Source organism: Hyaena hyaena, unplaced genomic scaffold, assembly GCF_003009895.1.
Source record: "Hyaena hyaena isolate Hyena2069 unplaced genomic scaffold, ASM300989v1 scaffold_378, whole genome shotgun sequence".
Classification (NCBI taxonomy): Eukaryota; Metazoa; Chordata; class Mammalia; order Carnivora; family Hyaenidae; genus Hyaena; species Hyaena hyaena.
Genome location: NW_024081009.1, coordinates 449,693 through 470,284, shown reverse-complemented (window position 1 = coordinate 470,284; position 20,592 = coordinate 449,693). Strand labels below are relative to the sequence as shown.

General features: G+C 36.0%; 1 protein-coding gene across 1 annotated transcript in view; it reads left to right on the top strand.

Moving 5' to 3' along the window:
- The window catches only part of LOC120244243, a 199,136-nt gene that overhangs the window by 76,696 nt on the left and 101,848 nt on the right, over positions 1 to 20,592 (top strand). The window contains exons 21-26 of the mRNA XM_039250636.1: positions 7,352 to 7,405; positions 8,467 to 8,571; positions 9,164 to 9,217; positions 10,779 to 10,883; positions 14,265 to 14,318; positions 14,725 to 14,829. Coding sequence (XP_039106567.1) covers positions 7,352 to 7,405; positions 8,467 to 8,571; positions 9,164 to 9,217; positions 10,779 to 10,883; positions 14,265 to 14,318; positions 14,725 to 14,829 — 477 coding nt within the window. The remainder of the gene's footprint in view (positions 1 to 7,351; positions 7,406 to 8,466; positions 8,572 to 9,163; positions 9,218 to 10,778; positions 10,884 to 14,264; positions 14,319 to 14,724; positions 14,830 to 20,592) is intronic.

Genomic DNA, 20,592 nt, shown 5'->3' with positions numbered 1-20,592 from the left:
TTTTTATACACCAATAATGAAGCAACAGAAAGAGAAATAAAGAAACTGATCCCATTCACAATTGCACAAAAAACCATAAAATACCTAGGAATAAACCTAACCAAAGATATAAGACATTTGTATGATGAAAACTATAGAAAACTTATGAAAGAATGGAAGAAGACACAAAGAAATGGAAAAACATTCCATGCTCATGGATTGGAAAAATAAATATAGTTAAAAAGTCGTTACTACCCAAAGCAATCTACTCATTCAATGCAATCCCACTCAAAATTGCACCAACATTCTTCTCAAAGCTAGAACAAACTATCCTAAAATTTGTATGGAACCACAAAAGACCCTGAATAGCCAAAGTAATATTGAAGAATAAAACCAAAATGGGAGGCATCACCATCCCAGGCTTTAGCCTCTACTACAAAGCTGTCATCATCAAGACAGTATGGTACTGGCACAAAAACAGACACATAGACCAATGGAATAGGATAGAGAACTCAGAACTGGACCCACAAATGTATGGCCAACTAATTTTTGACAAAGTGGGAAAGAGTATCCAATGGAAAAAAGACAGTCTCTTTAACAGATGGTGCTGGGAGAACTGGGCAGCATCATGTAGAAGAATGAAACTAGATCACTTTCTCACACCATACACAAAAATAAACCCAAAATGGATAAAACACCTGAATGCGAGACAAGAAACCATCAAAATCCTGGAGGAAAAAGCAGGAAATAATCTCCATGACCTCAACCGCAGCAATTTCTTACTTGACACATCCCCAAAGGCAAAGGAATCAAAAGCAAACATGAACTACTGGGACCTTATCAAGATAAAAAAGCTTCTGCACGGCAAAGGAAGCAATCAATAAAACTAATAGGCAACTGATGGAATGGGAAAAGATAATTGCAAACAACATATCAGATAAAGGGGTAGTATCCAAAATCTATAAGGAACTCACCAAACTCCACAGCTGAAAAACAAACAGTCCAATGAAGAAATGGGAAGAAGACCTGAACAGACATTTCTCCAAAGAGGACATGCAGATGGCCAACAGACACATGAAACGATCCTCAGCGTCCCTCCTCATCAAGGAAATACAAATCAAAACCACACTGAGATACCACCTGACGCCGGTCAGAGTGGCTGAAATGAGCAAATCAGGAGACTAAAGATGCTGGCGAGGATGTAGAGAAACAGGCACCCTCCAACACTTGGTGGGGATATAAACTGGTGCAACCCCTCTGGAAAACAGTGTGGAGGTTCCTCAAAAAATTAACAATAGAACTCCCCTATGACCCAACAATAACACTGCTAGGAATTTACCCAAGGGATACAAGAGTGCTGATGCATAGGGGCACATGGACTCCAATGTTCATAGCAGCCCTCTCAACAACAGCCAAAACATGGAAAGAGCCTAAGTGTCCATCAACGGACGAATGGATTAAGAAGATGTGGTTTATCTATACGATGGAATACTACATGACAATGAGAAAGAATGAAATCTGGCCATCTGTACCAACATGGATGGACCTTGAGGGCGTTATGCTGAGTGAAATAAGTCAGGCAGAGAAGGACAGATACCATCTGTTTGCACATATAGGAGGATTAGGAGGAACTTAATGGAGGACCGTGGGGGAGGAGAGGGGGGGAAATAGTGGGGCAGAGGGAGGGAGGCAAACCGACTAAGCCACCCAGGCGCTCCAACCATGAGAGATTCTTGAATGCTGAGAACAAACTGAGGGCTGATGGGGGTAGGGAAGAGCGAAGGAGGGTGATTGGCATGGAGGAGGGCACTTGTGGGGATGAGCACTGGGTGTTATATGGAAACCAACTTGACAATAAACTATATGTAAAAAAAAAAAAAAACCTTCACACAAATGTTCAAAAAATAATAATCCTAAAATTTGTTTCGAACCACAAAAGACCACAAACGGCTAAAGCAATCTTGAGAAAGAAAAACCAAGCTAGAGATATCACAATTCCACATTTCAAGATCTATTTCAAAGCCATAGTAATCAAACCAGTATCGTGCTAACATAAAAATAGACACGGGGCGCCTGGGTGGCTTAGTCGGTTAAGCGTCCGACTTTCGCTTGGGTCATGATCTCGTGGTTTGTGGGTTCGAGCCCCGCATCGGGCTCTGTGCTGACTGCCAGCTCGGAGCCTGGAGCCTGTTTCAGAGTCTGTGACTCCCTCTCTCTCTGACCCTCCCCTGCTCGCGCTGTCTCTCTCTCTCTCTCTCTCCTAGAAATAAATAAGAATATTTAAAAAAAAAAAAATAGACACATGGATCAAAGGAACAGAATAGAGAGCCCAGAATTAAACCCATGATGATATGGTCAATTAATCTATGACAAAGGAGACAAGAATATATCATGGGGAATAGACAGTCTCTTCAACAAATGGTAATGCTGGGCCATTTGTCCAGAAAACTGGACAGCTACATATAAAATAATAAAACTGGTCCAGTCTTTAATACCATACACAAAAATAAATTCAAAATATATTAAAAACCTAGCTGTAAGACCTGAAACCATAAAAATCCTAGAAGAGAACACAGGCACTAATCTCTTTGACATTAGCTGTAGCAACATTTTTCTAGATATGTCTTCTAACACAAGGGAAACAAAAGCAAAAGTAAACTATTAGGACTACCTCAAAATGTACATCAAAAGCTTTTTTGCACAGTGATGGAAACCATCAACAAAACTAAAAGGCAACCTACTAAATGGGAGAAGATATTTGCAAGTGATATATCCAATAAGGGGTTAATATCCAAAATATATAAAGAACATATACAACTCACACCAAAAAACAAACAAACAAAACAAAACCCAAACAATCTGATTTCTTAAATGGGCAGAGGACCTGAATAGACACTATTGCAAAGAAGTTACACAGATGGCCAACAAGAAGAGATGCTCAGTATCTCTCATTATCAGAGAAGTGCAAACCAGAACCACAATGAAATATCATCTCACACCTGTCAGAATGGCTAAAATCAAAAACACAAGAAATAACAAGTGTTGGTGAGAATGTAGAGGAAAAGGAACTCTCATGCACTATTGATGGGAATGTAAATTGGTACGTCCACTATGGGAAACAGTAATGGAGGTTCCTCAAGAAATTAAAAATAGAAATACCATATGATCCAATAATTCCACTACTGGGTATTTACTCAAAGAAAATGAAAATACTAATTCAAAAAGATATATACACTCCATGTTTATTGAAGTATTATTTATAATAGCCACGATATAGAAACATCCAAAGTGTCTATCAATAGATGAATAGACAAAGACACACACACACACACACACACACACACACACACACACTGGAGTATTAGTCAGCCATAAGAAAGATGAGATCTTGTCTTTTTGGAACAACGTGGATGGACCTAAAGGGTATTATGCTAAATGAAATAAGTCACACAGAGAAAGACAAATATCATATGATTTCACTTACATGTATAATCTAAAAAATGAATAAATAAAAAACAGAATCAGACCTATAAATACCCAGATCAAACTGATTGCCAGAGGGGTGGAGATGCAAGTATTGGCAAAACAGATGCAGAGGAGTGGGAAGGAGATACAGGCTGCCAGTAATGGATGAGTAAGTCATAAAAATAAAAGACACTGCATAAGGAATGTAGTCGGTGATACTGTAATAGCGTTGTATGGTGACAGATGGTAGTTACACCTGTGGTGAACATAGCATTACGTATAAAAACTTGCTAGATCACTAGGTTATACACCTAAAACCAATATAACGTTGTGTCAACTATACTAAAAAAATTTTTTTTTAATTTATTGTTTAAAAATACTCTAGTGGATCCCTCATCTAAAAAAAAATGCTGCTATTGATAGCACACTGGACAATATTTTGTAGACAAGAGTAGACACCAGTGATTCTGAGTTGAAGAGTTGTACGGTGATTCAAAAGAATTAAACTCTAAATATGAAATTAAAGTAATTGCAAGTTTATCTCACATATTTTTATGTTTACATAAGAGGGATATTTTATTTTTTTATTTTTAAAAAATGTTTATTATTTATTTTTGAGAGAGAGATAGAGTACAAGCAGGGGAGGAGCAGATAAAGAGGGAGACACAGAATCTGAAGCAGGCTTCAGGCTCCCAGTTGTCAGCACAGAGCCCGATGCAGGACTCAAACTCATGAATCGTGAGATCATGACCTGAGCCGAAGTTGGATGCTTAACCAACTGAGCCACCCAGGTGCCCCTGCATAAGAGTGATATTTTTAAAAATCTGTTTAATTCTAAGCATCATTCAATAAATATAAAACATTTTAAATGATAAGAAAAAAACAAATTAGCAGATTTCCAGGCCTAGATGATTTTCTTATTCAGAAAATATTCAGAATATTTTCATATTCTTATTACAGTTTGTAATCTGTTTTTTACAATAGGACATATGTATATTTAAAATACTTTGTTTAAAAGCAGTAGCGTCTTTGACCTCAGCTGCAGCAATTTCTTGCTCAACACATCTCCAAAGGCAAAGGAAGTAAAAGAAAAAATGAACTATTGGGACCTCATCAAGATAAAAACTTCTGCACTGCAAAGGAAAAAATCAACAAAAGTAAAAGGCAACCGATGGAATGGGGAATGATATTTGCAAATGACATATTGGATAAAGGGCTAGCATCCAAAATCTATAAAGAACTCACCAAACTCCACTCCTGAAAAATAAATAATCCAGTGAAGAAGTGAGCAGAAGACATAAGTAGACACTTTTCCCGAGAAGACATCCCAATGACCAACAGACACATGAAAAGATGCTCAACATCACTCATGATCAGGGAAATACAAATCAAAGCTACACTGAAATACCACCTCACACCGGTCAGGGTGGCTAAAATGAGCAAATCAGGAAACTATAGATGCTGGCAAGGATGTGGAGAAAGGGGCACCCTCTTGTACTGTTGGGAATGCAAACCGGTACAGCCACTCTGGAAAACAATGTGGAGATTCCACAAAAAATTAAAAATAGAACTACCCTATGACCCAGCAATAGCACTGCTAGGAATTTACCAAAGGGATACAGGAGTGCTGATGCATAGAGGTACATGTACTCCAATGTTTATAGCAGTGCTTTCAACAATAGCCAAATCATGGAAAAAGCCTAAGTGTCCTTCAACTCATGAATGGATTAAGAAGATGTGGTTTATATATCCAATAGAATACTACTTGGCAATGAGAAAGAATAAAAGGATGCCATTTGCAGCAATGGAACTGAGGGTATTAGCTCAGTGAAATAAGTCAGTCAGAGAAAGACAGAGATATCCTATGTTTTCACTCATATGTGGATCTTGAGAAACTTAACAGAAGACCATGGGAGACGGGAAGGGGAAAATCTAGTTACAGAGAGGGAGGGAGGCAAACCATAAGAGACTCTTAAATACAGAGAACAAACAGGGTTGATGGGGGTTGAGGGAGAAGGGAAAATAGGGTGTTGGGCATTGAGGGGAGCACTTGTTGGGATGAGCACTGGGTGTTATATATAAGCCAATTTGACAATAAGTTATATTAGAAAAATAAAATACTTTGCTTAAGAATAATCTCCTATTTTAACTTGTTATATATGGAAAAATAAAATTACTACATGGTGTTTATGGGGAAACTTCAGGCAATTTGATCAGAGTCTTCCATAACAGTATACTATTTCTGAATTTTATTGACTCAGCATACCAGTTTTTCTAAATTCTGAAGTCCTTGAAAGTAGAAAGTATACTTTAATTATCTTTGTACCCTTAAGATCTAGCATATTTCAAATTTTGGTATGTAACTTGAGGGAAATGACTCTTCTCTGACAACTTTGCACATCTCCACATAGGCCACATAAATACATCTTGACCACAGTCTTACCTAAATCTTTTTTGAAAGCATTATGATTCCTGCTGAAGCAAGGGCAGATAAGCAGGAGCTGCCTCCAAGCAGCTTCTCCATCTGCTTCCCTGTCTGCAGGAGATGGTCACCAGGTCATTTCTCATTCTTTTCCCTAGTCCAAGTTGAACCCAACTTCCCACCCCTCTCCCTTAGGATATAGCTGCAGGTTTCTGTAGAAGTCTATAAAACTCATTGGCTACCATTTGAGTGAGCTCCCCGGCAGCAGAACAACTCATTGTATGTGCCACCAGTCAACTGTCCAGCTGGTCCACTGTGGTCCTCTGGGACTAAAGTGGCAGAGATCCAACACCATGCTGATCTTGCTTCTTCTGTATAAGTAACAGAGTCTCTTAATCCATTTGGGCTCATTGTCCCACTACCCTCAAAATCTGTGGAAATGTGACAAGCCAACCTAGTAGCTTCAGTGGTGATCTTTGTGACCCTGTTAAACACCACACCTCTTCTTAGGGACTTCTTGATCACTTGTCAGTAAATAATATATGATGACTAAATAAATAAAAGTAGTGGAAAATAAGGGGAAAAAAGGGGAAATTGGTCTATAATGAGATGAATAAAGTCTTTTAACAGTTGCTTCAAAAATATACCAGTCATGTGTCACTAGCCATTCCATGATTATCATAATAAATGAAAAGACTTTTTTAAAAAAATTATTTGGGGTGTATGAAAGATTACTAAAAGTATTATTTTTCCTTTTATTCCATTTCCATTTTATTATACAAGGATAAGTAAGCTCTATGAATATACTATAATTAAGCAAGGTCATAAAACATGGCCAACATCAATAGTTTCTTCCATGTTTATAAAGTAGGGGGAATCTAAACAACTCAGGAGTATAAATTGTCTCTCAGTGGATTCTATCATCTAGGGCAGAGTCAGCAATGTTTCTATTAATGGCAAATAATAAATACTTTAGGCTTTGTGGATGATATGATCTCTGTCATACCACTCAGTTCTACTGTTATAGTATAAAAGCAGCAGTAAACAATGTGTAAACAAATGAGTGTGTCTGTATTCCAATAAAAATTTATTTAGAGACACTAAAATTTGAAATTTGTATAATTTTTATACAAATTTAACATTTGTATAAAATATTTTTATACAAAAATAATATCCTTTTGGATTTTTCAACCATTTGAAAATGTAAAAATGATCCTTAGCTCATAGGCCATATAAAAATAGGTGGTGAAAAATAAAAAAATACATGGCAGTGGGCTGGATTTGGCCAATGGACTATATAGTTTGCTCGCTGCTGATTGGGACTAGGGTATGTCTTCTATTATAGAATTTCTGAAAAACTGGATGTATAAGTTGAAGATTGTCATAGGGCACAATGAAAAGAAGTGGACTTTTACAATATAAGGTTTTCCTACTCTTTCCTACTCTGAGTCTTTTTATTATTCTGATCTTTACCTTTTCTTACAGATAATGGGAAGATTGATCTTGATAAATTGATGGATGGAGTGAAAACTCTTACAGGTGAGAAGTTAATATAAATCTCAGAGTATACGTTTTACTCAAAGTTATATTTCAAAGACTTTTTTATTTCTTTGTTTATCTACCATTTTATCCTTCATTTGATAGAATGTTTTTTTAATCTAATTTCTTAGAATTAGACTTTTAAATGTTTACATGTTAGTAATAAAGTTTCAGTTTTGGGGTTCCTGGGTAGCTCAGTTCGTTAAGCATCTCACTATTGATTTCAGCTCTGGTCATGGTCTCATGATTCATGAGATAGAGCCCCATATTGGGCTCTGCCCTGACAGCACAGAGCCTGCTTGGGATTTCTCTCTCTCCCTTTATCTGTGCCCCTCTCCCACTCATTCTCTCTCTCTCTTTCAAAATAAAAATAAATTATTTCAATTCTGTGTCTTGATAGCAAAAATTTTATTAATTTGACATTAATATATCACCTTTCCTATATTGGGGAAAATATTCTATATTAAATCAATGAATAGTATAGTAAAGCTCTGATAAAGATATAGGTGATTATATTATTTAAAGATGGGGAAGAGGGAGGGAGGCAAACCATGAGAGACTCTTCAATGCTGAGAACAAACTGAGGGCTGATGGAGGTGGGGGGGAAGGGAAGGGGAATGATGGGCATGGAGGAGGGCACTTGTGGGGATGAGCACTGGGTGTTATATGGAAACCAGCTGGACAATAAACTATTTAAAAAAATGATGACCAGAAAAATAGTCTGATTTGGTGACAGAATTATTTATTAGGATTGATCCTAATAAAATCCTAATTCACTAGAAAAAATATGTAACCCTCATTTTCTTATGTTGATAGTCCACACTTTTTGTAATTGTGTTATTTTCTTTCCACTAATATGATGTGAGTCATTTTAGTAGTGTTAAGGGAAGGGATTTATTCACATGAATGCTACTGGTTATATATTTAGATATGTCACACTCTGCCTTTGCTCTTCATCAAGCAGTGAAGTTTGTGGGGAACTGGCTGAGATGATTTTTTTCACATTTTGAAACTGGGTCATCCTTAAACTTCTTCCCTGATTGCATCTTGTGTTTTTGAAGGAGGGGATATCGATGTCGGTGATGTGGGAAATGTTCTAGGAAACATGGGGATAGAGCTCACAAAAAAGGAGTGGCTGAAGCTGCTGAAAAATCTACCAATAAATGGTAAGAATGTCAAGTAACTAGTATAGACTTTAGGGAACATATTGTTACATATTCGTGAAAAGGTCAAAACTTGTCTTTATTTGACCATGGGAGAAAGAATATATATCTTGAAATATATGAGCATGACCTTGCTCTGCCTTAAAATGAAGAAATTTCATCTGAGTTTAGGAATAACAAATACAGCACCATGAATCCTACCATTAGGGGGAAATTTTTCATATTGTCACTTTTGAGTCCACTGAGAGGCAAAAAATTAAACTGTTAAGTATGACAAACAGGAAGTGTCCACTACAGGTGAAGAAAAAGGTAAATCAAAGAAAGAAATGAAAAAGGGTATGTTTCATTATGGGAGTTAGCCAACAGTAACTGCCCCTACTGCTCATGGGTAGGTAGAATGTCTGCATTATGTATCTTCTTTGTTTTTATTTTATTTTATTTTATTTTATTTTATTTTATTTTATTTTACTTTAGAGTAAATTGGATATTTCTAGTGTAAATGATGAAATATATCTTCTAAAAATACTAGCTCTCTTATTTTTATCTTAGTGAATTTCTACATAATTTGTGATCTGAATTGTGTAATTTCTTACAGAAGACGGAAAGATCTATCAAAATAGGTTGATGGATGGTGTGAAATCTCTCAGAGGTAAGTAAGAATGATGATAAAATACAACTAGATCTGAAATCTCTCAAGTTTTTTTTTTTTCTACTCTTCTCCAGTCATTAAATTTCAAATATTATCACTGGACATATATATTGACTTTATACCCATACTCCTTCTATAAACCTGTAATTTGCCATTATATTTTTATTTTTGTGTCCTGGGAAGAAGTCTGATACTCTTGGGTAATTTTTTTGAACTTAGAAGAAAAAATGAATGAAGCCTATGGCCATATTTAAACAAAAAATTTATGTTTTTTATTTTTGGGAGACAGAGCACAAGTGGGGAAGGAGCAGAGAGAGAGAGGGAGACACAGAATCTGAAGCAGACTCCAGGCTCTGAGCTGTCAGTATAAAGCCTGACGTGGGGCTTGAACTCATGAACTGGGAGATCATGACCTGAGCTGAAGTTGGACGCTTAACCAACTGAGCCACCCAGGCACACCAGTATTTTTTTTTAATTAAGGAATGATTTAGTTATGCAAGTAATGTGGTCATTATTGGTCATTAGTAGAAATAATGTGAAGTTTCAGCTAACAAAAATAAACTTTACTTATTGGTCAAAAAATATATGAGTTGTCATGTCCATAGTGAATTGACTATAGAGTAATCCCCCCTTGTCCACAGGAGATGTGTTCTAAGACCTCCAGTGAATGTCTGAAAGCATGGATAATACTGAAGCCTGTATATACTATGTATTTTTCCTCTACAAATGTACCTATGATAAAATGTAATTTATAAACTAAGCACAGTAAGAGATTAACAACAATAATTAATAATAAAATAGAACAGTTATAACAATATACTGTAATAAAAGTTACCCAAATGTGGTCTCTCTCTCTCAAAGTATCTGATTGTACTGTACTCACCCTTCTTGTAATGTGAGATGAAGGAATGCCTACATGATGAGATGAAGAGAGGTGAATGACGTAGGCACTGTAATGTAGCGTTAGACTACTATTGATCTTCTGATGTTATGTCAGAAAGATTATCTGCTTCTAGACCTAGGTTGACAGTGGGTAATGGACACTGCAGAAAGCTAAAACCGCAGATAAGGGGCAACTGCTGTAACTTTCAAATTAACTAATTTTGGGGACACCTGGGTGGCTCAGTCAGTTAAGCATCTGACTTTGGCTCAGATCATGATCTCGCAGTTCATGAGTTTGAGCCCTGTGCTGACAGCTCAGAGCCTGAAGCCTGCTTTGGATTCTGTGCCTTCTACTCTCTTGGCCCTTCACCTGCTCACACTCTGTCTCTCTCTCTAATCTATCAATAAAAAAATAAATAAACATTAAAAAAATCAAATTAATTAATTTTCCCCTTGAAAACTTTGTGTATATTAGTCCTTGAAACCAGATTTATTTGAAGAGGCTTTGATCATTATGTCTCTTATTGTTTCTTGATACCATTTTAATCAAATATACTGAGCCTTGGGCCCTAGTCCCTTATGCCAAAAAGGTTATTCATAATACATAAGAATTAGTGGTTTTGTCACTCTTTGGAGCAACATTCCTTGAATTTTTTTATATACATATCTCTTCCCCAAGGAGGAATGGTTGACGTCAACAAGCTGGATACATTGCTGAGAAATATGGGCATGAGCCTCACAGAAGAGCGACTTAAAGATCTGACACAGAATCTGCCAGTGAATGGTAAACATGTAAACATTACTGTGATCCTCAGGAGCCCCGGAACTTGTGCAGCTTTTTTTGTTTTTGTTTTTGTTTTTTGTAAAAACCTCTGAGTATGATTATTTGGAATCATAAAGCCATTTAGAAAAGAAACTTAAAGAGGAAAAAATAGGCTTAGAGTAAGACTCCATCCTTTCTCTAGTCAGCCTCATCAACTTCATGACAGCCTTTTGCACTGTGGAGCTAAGTTCAAGGCAATCTCTAGGACTACTCACAGGGCAAAGAAGAATAATAAATCAGAAAAGAGGAAAAAGTAAAAGGAATGAAGTAAGAGGAAGCTGAGGAGACATAGAAGTAGAATATAATGAGGAATACAAGGAATAAAGTATAATAGTTGAAAATTACTAAAGTGCCACCAAGAATTTCCTAAGTGAATAGCAATAGTCATATTGCCCATAGCTATTTGAACAAGAAAACTAAAAGGAATAAGGAGTAATAATCTGCCCCTTCAGTGGAGAGAGCAGCTACACAGAGGAAGACCATTGTGGTGATCGTAGGAAGTATGTCATGTTTCTCCCACTCTTGACACTATGGATTCCCACAACTCTGGGCAAGTCTCCATGAGTCCATGCCAATGGTCAGGAACTTGAAATCCCAGCTGAAAGATGGAAACAGGGAGACTTTTATCAACCTCCCTACTCATGTTTCAGAATTGACAAAGAACGTGTATGCCATTTTCGTTGGCATGTTTTCTTTGTTCGATCCCAGGAAACACATCCTATAGCAGAGATTTCTATACCAGAGGTTTCTCGGGGAAATACTCTCAGGACAATACCTGTAAGGGGATTAGGGAAGCAGGACTGGGCAGAGGAAGTTCACTGCAGTGAACTTGCTACAGAAGCCTCTGCTGATAAACTAGAGGGGCTGGGTCTTTGCACCCACATCAATGAATGAGTCATTGGACACAGGCTGTTCTCTGAGAGGGGACATGACCTTAGGTGACACAGCTCCTTTGATGTTGATGGTGAGCATCAGATGGCTACTGATTATTGAGAGTCAGACTAGTGCAGTGGTTAAAGGCACAGACTGTGGAGCCAGACTGACTGACTGTGTTTGAATTCTGACCCTTCTACTTAAAATTATGACACCTTAATGTTTCTCTGCTTTTGTTTATCTGTGAAAGGGGTACATTAATGGCACCTACTTAATAAGAGTGTTAGTAAGGATTAAAGTAGACCAGAGCCTGACACATAATAGTGTTCAGTGAAGTTGCTTTTTATTATCATCATTTTGTTATTATTATAATCATTACTATTATTATTCAGTCTCTCTAAAAGCTTGTGGGATTGTACTTGCAAACCTCTTCAAAACATCTACTTGACATCAAGTCATTCAGAAAAACTTTGAGAAGGACCCAATAAGTAGAACAAACCTTTTCTCGGGGCACCTGAGTGGCTCAGTGGGTTAAGCATCTGACTCTTGATTTTGCCTCAGGTCATTATCTCACGGTTTGTAGGTTCCAGCCCCACATCAATCTCTGTGCTGACAGCACTGAGTCTGCTTTGGATTTTATCTCTCCCTCTCTCTCTGCCCCTCCTCTGCTTGTGCTCTATCTCTCTCTCTCTGTCTCCTCCCTCGATGAATATGTATATACAAAAATAAATATGTATGTATGTATACATGTATGTGTGCATATGTATGTATGTATATAAAGAACAGACCTTTTCTCTTGACGTTCATATCAACTTATATTAGTGGTTTCTTGTACTGTGAAGTCTACACATTGCTGAGAATGTCACCAGGATCAGTGTAGGGCCATGAGGGAGGCAAGAAAAAAGAAAAATTGTGGAAAGAGGGTGCAGATGGCAGGACCCATGACCTAGAATGTAAGAGTATTTCAAAAGGTCAAATAGAAATAAAGGAGAAACAGAGAAAGCCTAATGGGCACAATGATCAAAATTTCACCCAAAATTGCTTCAAGTTTACAGAGACCATACTCCCCTAGCGATTTAAAATACAGAGAAAGAGATAATATGTCACCTTTTTTGTTTGCTCTTGGACCCTTGTCACACAGCAAAGTTATTTGCAATTTGGCCAGCATGTTTGACATGTTCTCCCTCCTCAGAGGGCTTTAAGGGATTCCCAGATGAGATAGCCAGACTCCATCATCCAATATTAGACTTCAGTTCCTTAGAAACAAGCTCTGGTTTTTAAGAAGTACGATTATCAAGTAAGGTTGAAGCGTGGCTGTTCATAAAGCAATTCCCTTTGGAAGGACAAGAACTGGAATACGTGAACCTTAGAAGATTCCAGTAAGGCCAAGAAATGTTTCACCTGGAACATTTCATACTTAGCTACTCCCACTGGGCAAGTCAATTTTTTCTCACTTTATTCAAATGACATTTAGTGGCATCTTTGCCATTTCTCACTTTCCATTTGTCAGAGATAAGCCCTTTATAGAAGACATTTTGTTAAGTTACTCTTTCATCTTCCACTAGTTTTGATCCACTAGTGCAACATATGCATTTTATTTCTTTATTTTATTTGTTGCTTGAGTTTACACTAATATAGAGAGACATGATTCTAGATATGGGCCAGTCAACTTTTGCCTTAAAGATCCTCTTTTAGCTCAAATGCCCTTCTGAGATAATAATAGATTTTTGTTATGATATTAGTTATGTTTTCTCAGTAATGTAGTTTATGTTTCAAATTTTGTCTTCTGTTGTTAGCCAAACAATAGGTAAATATTCAGAAAATAAAAGTGCAGAAATGTTTTTGCTGCATTTCTATTTCTAGAAACACAATACAATTAAGATTCTGATTCAGTGAGCTAATTCTATGTAACATTTCCATTTTATTGTCCCTTTAAAAACTGATGCAACAAACCACTGAATATCTGTTACAGATAATGGCTATAGTTAACCTCTAGAATGTCTTAAATTATTTCTAACTCGCAAATGTAATTTAAAGAGTTGATGAGGTTTTTTTCAATTTAATTGTAATAATGAATAAGTAGTGAGTATGGGCTGACTACATGAATGGAAGTTTTCCAAACTTAAGAAACATTGAAATAATGTGGATACTGACTTTTAATTTTTTTCCCCATACCCTATGTAAATAATAATTTCCTACTATCTAAATGCTAAAAAGGAGGTAACATAGAAGGGACTTCATTTATATACCCTCCTTTTATGGCTATAAGTTTTAATATCTTAAAGGGAGAAAGGTCAGTGTTACATTGTTAACATAGCTGTTTGTGAAGTATAAAACTTTTTGCTTCTTCACACTAATGAAGAAGAAAAATAAGATAAAATTCCATAACAGGTGATGATTACTAAACTTTTTTGCTCACTTCTCATCTTTAGTGTTACATATGAGTGTAATTTGTGTGTTGTCTTTCAGCTGATGGAAAAGTTGTTATGAAACAGGTAATGGATGCAGTGAAAGCTTTCACAGGTTAGTGATACATTACCAGTAAACTGAGGGCCCCAAGGCTTTACAATAATTTCTGTTTTTCTGTAGTGTTTTCCAATATCCTGTCACTAGATCCAATAGAAAGTTTGTCTTGGATTACATAGAACTGTGAATTTTTGAAGGATTGAGTTAACAATGTCAACAATTACATTACCAATAAAATCAAGTAAAACTTTCTTACAAGATTACAATAGCCACTATGTGGATTACTTGAACAGTAATAGAAATTATTTTTCCCAGAATTTAAAGATTCCTTATCAATCAGTATTGAAAGATCAACTAAGATTTCAAGACTGTGTAATGGGTGAGGGCTACATTGTGCTTTTGCTATTCAACCTAAAATTTGAGATCATCAATAATATGTACACCTATTTCTAACTTTTTGAAGGTGAAAAGATTGATGTCGATAACCTGGAAAATTTACTGAGAGATAAGGGGATTGAACTCACTGATACGGAATATACAAAGCTGGTGACATCACTGCCAGTTAGTGGTAAGCCTAAACAATGCAGCTGGAACCTTTTAACAACTAGACTTTGTACAAGCCTAGGAAAGGAAAAGTCGTAAAGCTGTAGAATTTAATGCCTAAAGATTGTTGGAAAATATAAACTTTAGGTTATTTTTTAAAACCTGTCATCCAGATTGGAGGATATTCTACAAAGTAAATGGTTTGGGCTCTCCAAAAATGTGAAAATCATAAAGTACAAAGACTGAAGAACTGTTCCACATTAAAGAATAAAGAGATGTGACAACTTAATGCTTAACTGCTATCGATGATGTCATGGAGCAATTGGTGAAATTTGAGTAAATTCCGTACATTAGTTAAGTGTACTGTAGCAATCATACTCTTTTACTTTGGATAATTGTACTGGTTGTGTGAGAGTAATATACATGTGTGTATATGTGTGTGTGTACATGTGGGTGTATGTGTATATGTATGTGTACATATAAGTATATATATTTTTAAAAGAAAATACACACCAAAGTATTCATGGGTTAAGGGAATTCTGTCTGAAACTCACAAACATTCAGAAACTACCATTAAGGACATTTCAAACATAATGTCTCTTTCCATAGCAAATGTCATTAGTCTATTTACCTGGAGGACCATTTGACAAGGATTTTAAACCGGGTCACTTACCTTCTTTTCTTTTCTCCAAGGGCATCCCCTCAGTAAGTTAATGGATTATTGACCATCTGCTTTAACTCTTCTTCTCATAAATATTTATCATAAAATATATAATAATATAAAAATTTCAGAATCCTGGTGGGGTCTTATTAGAAAATGATTTAAAAGAATAAATGAGAGAATAAGTGTCTAACTATAGCCAAGAAAATTATGAACAAGAAAACTAGAATGGAGATGTGCCTTATCATGTATTAGCCCTTACAATAAAACTACTACAATGAAAACAAAATTTCATTGGCAAGTAATAGAAGTAGATCCAACAAAACAGAAAGTTAAAAAATAGATCCCAGTATAATGGCTATCTTGATATATACTAAGGAATGACTTTGGGGCACCTGAGGGGCTCAGTCACTTAAGCATTTGACTTCAGCTCAGGTCATGATCTCACAGTTCGTGGGTTCGAGCCCTGCGTCAGGCTCTGTGCTGAGAGCTCAGAGCCTGGAGCCTGCTTCAGATTCTGTGTCTCCTCTCTCTGCCCCTCCCCTGCTCATAATCTGTCTCTGTCTCTCAAAAATAAATAAATATTTAACAAATTTAAAGAATGACTTTAAAGTAGTATTGGCTATCTGTCTTAAAGGAAAAACATTAGAAATCACCTTACCTTACAATATAAATAAAAATACATTCTATGTGAATTGAAGCTCTAAATGTAAAATATAAATAAATAAAAATATTAGGAAAAATAAGGGGAATATTTTGTAACATTAGGTTGAGGGAGACTTTCTTAGACAAGACAGTTACCCAGAAGTAGGAAAATAAAAACATAGATATATTTGCCTAAATAAAAAGTTCAATGTGTGATATGAAAAAAGGCACAGTTTTAGTTAGGATTTGATCAAGAAAGCAGAGTGATATGGAATAAGGGATTCGTCATTAGGAATAAGCATGACACAGTTACAGAAGGTGTGAAAATCCATGAAGGCTATTGTTCTGCATCTTATGTGTAGGAGACAAACTTTTTGTCTAACACACCAAGAAACACTATCAAAAGTTGATATTCCAGACTTAGAGTAAACTGAGGCACTACAGAGTGTCTTCAGAAAGACCCTGTTGATTGAACTTTTGCATTCTCAACTATTGCATTCTGCAAGGAAAACAATTCTCATCTTTCCTCCCTCATTTTCTGTACTTTCTGTCATCCCTCCTCATTCAGACTTCTGAATCAAAGATGGGCCTCAAGTGACATGGGAAAATTACAGACACTGGCCAGTTTTCTCTGGCTCCCAGCTTGCCCCTGATTAAGTCTGATTCACTGAAAGCACTCTTACCCCTTTCCTGTGGTAAGAGTTTTCCAAAGCCAATATGACTTCAGAATTTCTCCTCCTAATGGATTATCTTTCATCTCTTCAAAAAAATGTTTAGGCTATTGTTAAGGTTGGGAAATGTCAGTATTTGAAGATATATAGGCAACATTTAAGTCCAGTGCCATTTAAACACTTCAAGTAAGAAGGAAAATAATGATTTTTCCAATATCTTAGAGAAGACCACCATACTATCAGTATCAAAACTCAACAAAGAGAGTTTAATTGGTTAAGCATTTTATGTTTTGGGTACCCATCAATTAAGAAAAGGTAGGTGGTGCCTGGCTTGCTCAGTCAGTTAAACATCTGACTCTCAGTTTGGGTTCAGGTAATGATCTCATGGTTTCGTGAATTCAAGCCCCCATCCATCTCTGTGCTGACAGTGTGGAGCCTGCTTGGGATCCTCTCTCTCTCCCTCTCTTTCTGCCCCTCCCCTACTCAATGCTGTCCCTGTCTCTCTCAAAATAAATAAACTTTTTAAAAAATTTAAGAAATGGTAGGAAAGTAGATTTTTAAAACCTACTTAGAAATCACTGGCTATCTGGGCAGCTTACTTGGTTAAGCCCATCTGACTCTATTTCAGCTCAGATAATGACCTCATGGTTTTTGAGATCAAGCCCTGCACTGGGATCCATGCTGACAGGTCAAAACCTGCTTGGGATTCTCTCTCTCCCTTTCTGTCCCTCCCCTTCTGTCCTCCACTACTCATGCACACACGTGTATTCTCTCTCAAAATTAATAAACTTAAAAAATCTACTTAGAAATCAGGAAGATTAATAAAAAACATTCAGTGGAAAACATGGAAAGGCAAATTGAGCAAATCCTCTAGGAAGTACAATTTTTAAAGGAGTAAAACCGTAAGAAGAAAATAAAGTATTAATAATGGTAGCCTAGTATTAAGAAAATTTTAACATACTAAAATATCCAGATATACATAAAAAGGCAGAGAAAATTATCAAGAAAAATATAGAACAAAGTTTCTTTTAAAATGAAGGACACGAGTTCCCAGATGGATTAGCCTACTTTGTGACCAGCAAAAAATCAATACTTAGACAAAGCTATACTATTGTAAAATTTCAGAATCCCAAGAAGTACAAAAATAAATAGTAAACCCTAAAAAATAAAGATGATAGACCAAAGAATTAAAGGCATACAGTTACAAAAGTAATCTATAAAATTTTTAAAATACAAATATTCCCAAAAAATGAAAAGAATATCAAGGATGAAGTGAAATAAATGTTATCTTTTATAACAACTAATAGAAATTCATTAACATTGATTATTGAAGAAATACAGAAATAAGCATAGAGTTCAAAGTGATGGAGGAAACAGAAGAACTAAAAACAAAATAGCAAATGGTAGTGACTATTGAATAGAGTCCAAGGGTAAGAGATTGGGGATGGGCAGAATGTAGCCATTCTGTATATTTTGTCTTGTCTATTTTTATCTCTATTTCATTTTTTTAGTTTAATTGAAATATAATTGACATGGGGCACTTGGGTGGCTCAGTCAGTTGGGTGACTGACTTACGCTTGGGTCATGATCTCGTGGTTCATGAGTTCAAGCCCCATGTCGGGCTCTGTGCTGACAGGTTGGAGTCTAGAGCCTCCTTCCAATTCTGTGTCTCCCTCTCTCTGTCCCTCCCCTGCTTATACTCTGTCTCTCTCTCTCTCTCTCAAAAAAAAAAACATTTAAAAAAAGAAAGAAATATAATTAACATAATATTTTATAAGTTTAAGAATAATGATTTGATACTGTATATATTACAAAATGATTGAATCCCACAAAAATTTTAGTTAACATACATCACCTTATAGTTACGAGTTTGTTGTTTTTAGGGTGACAACTCATAAGACCTACTCATTTGGCAATATTCACACATGCAATACAGTGTTGTTAACTATAGTCATTATGCTGTACATTATATCCCCAGAAATTATTTTTTTTAATTTTTTAACATTTATTTAGTTTTGAGACAGAGAGAGACAGAGCACGAGCTGAGGAGGGGCAGAGAGAGAGGGAGACACAGAATCTGAAACAGACTCCAGGCTCTAAGCTGTCAGCACAGAGCCAATGTGGGGCTCGAACTCACAAACTGTAAGATCATGACCTGAGCTGAAGTCGGATGCTCAACTGACTGAGCCACCCAGGCACCCCTCTTATCTTTTTAATGATAGCCATTCTAATAGGTATGAGGTGATATCTCACTGTGGTTTTGATTTACACTTCCCTGATGATTAGTGAGGATGAGCTACCTTTTAATGAACTTGTTGGCCATTTGAATATCTTCTTTGGAAAAATGTCTTTTCAGATATTTTACCCATTTTTAAATTATATTATTTGGTTTCTTTGCTGTTGAGGTATGAGTTCCTTATATAGTTTGGATATTAACCTCTTATCAGATACATGGTTTATAGATATATTTTCTTCTATTCCATAGGTTGCCTTTTCATTTTGTTGATTGTTTCTTTTATTATTATATTATTATGCTCAAATTAGTTAACATACAGGGTAATCTTAGCTTCAGGAGTAGAACTCAGAGATTCATCTCTTACATATAACACCCAGGGCTCATCCTGAAAAGTGGCCTCCTTAATGCTTGTCACCCATTTACCTCACCCTCACCCTCCTCCATTACCTCAGTTTGTTCTCTGTATTTAAGAGTCTCCTATGGTTCTTTTGCTGTGCAGAGAAGCATTTCAGTTTGTTGTAGTCCTACTTGTTTATTTTTTATGTTGTTGCTTATGCTTTAGGCTTCACATCCAAAAAATCATTGCCAAGGACAACATCAAAGAGCTTTTTTCTGTTTCCCTTGGGAGTTTTAGGTATGATTTCAGGCCTTACATTTAATTCTTTAATTCATTCTGAATTAATTTTTGTGAGTAGTATAAGACAGGGATCTAATCTCACTCTTTTTCACATGAATATCCAATTTTCCTAGCACCGTTTAATGAAGATACTCATTTCTCCATGGAGTATTCTTGGCTTGCTGGAGTATTGTTGGCTTCCTTGTCAAATAGAAGTTGGCCATATGTGTATGAGTTTATATCTAGGCCCTTGATTCTCTTTCACTGGTCCAAGTGTGTGTTTTTAAACTGGTGCCATACTCTTTTGATTACAACACTTTATAATATAGTTTGAAGTAAAAAATTGTGATCCGCCAGCTTTATCCTTCTTTTGAAAATTGGTTTAACTTTTGTGGTTCCAAATGAATTTTAGGATTAAGTTTATATATCTATAAAAAATGCCATTGGAATCTTAAGAATTACATTGAATCTGTAGATGGCTTTGGCTTTAGTATGGACATTTTAATATTATTAATTCTTCTAATCTATGAGCACAGGATCTTTCCATTTGAGTGTTTCTTCCAAATTTATTCCTAAGCACCTTATAGTTTGTGCTGCTGTTGTTAAATGAGATTATTTTCTTTATATCTGTTTCTGATAATTCATTGTTAGTATATAGAAACACCATTGATTTTTTAATGTTGATTTTGTATACTGCATCTTTACTGAATTCATTTATTAAATCTAACAGGTTATTAATTATTTTTGGTTGAGTCTTTAGGATTTTCTATATTTAAAATAATGTCATCTGCTGACATGATACTCTACATAGAAAACCCGACAGACTCCACCAGAAGCCTACTAGAACTGATCCAAGAATTCAGCCAAGTTGCAGGGTACAAAATCAACGTACAGAAATCGGTTGCATTTTTATACACCAATGATGAAGCAACAGAAAGAGAAATCAAGAAACTGATCCC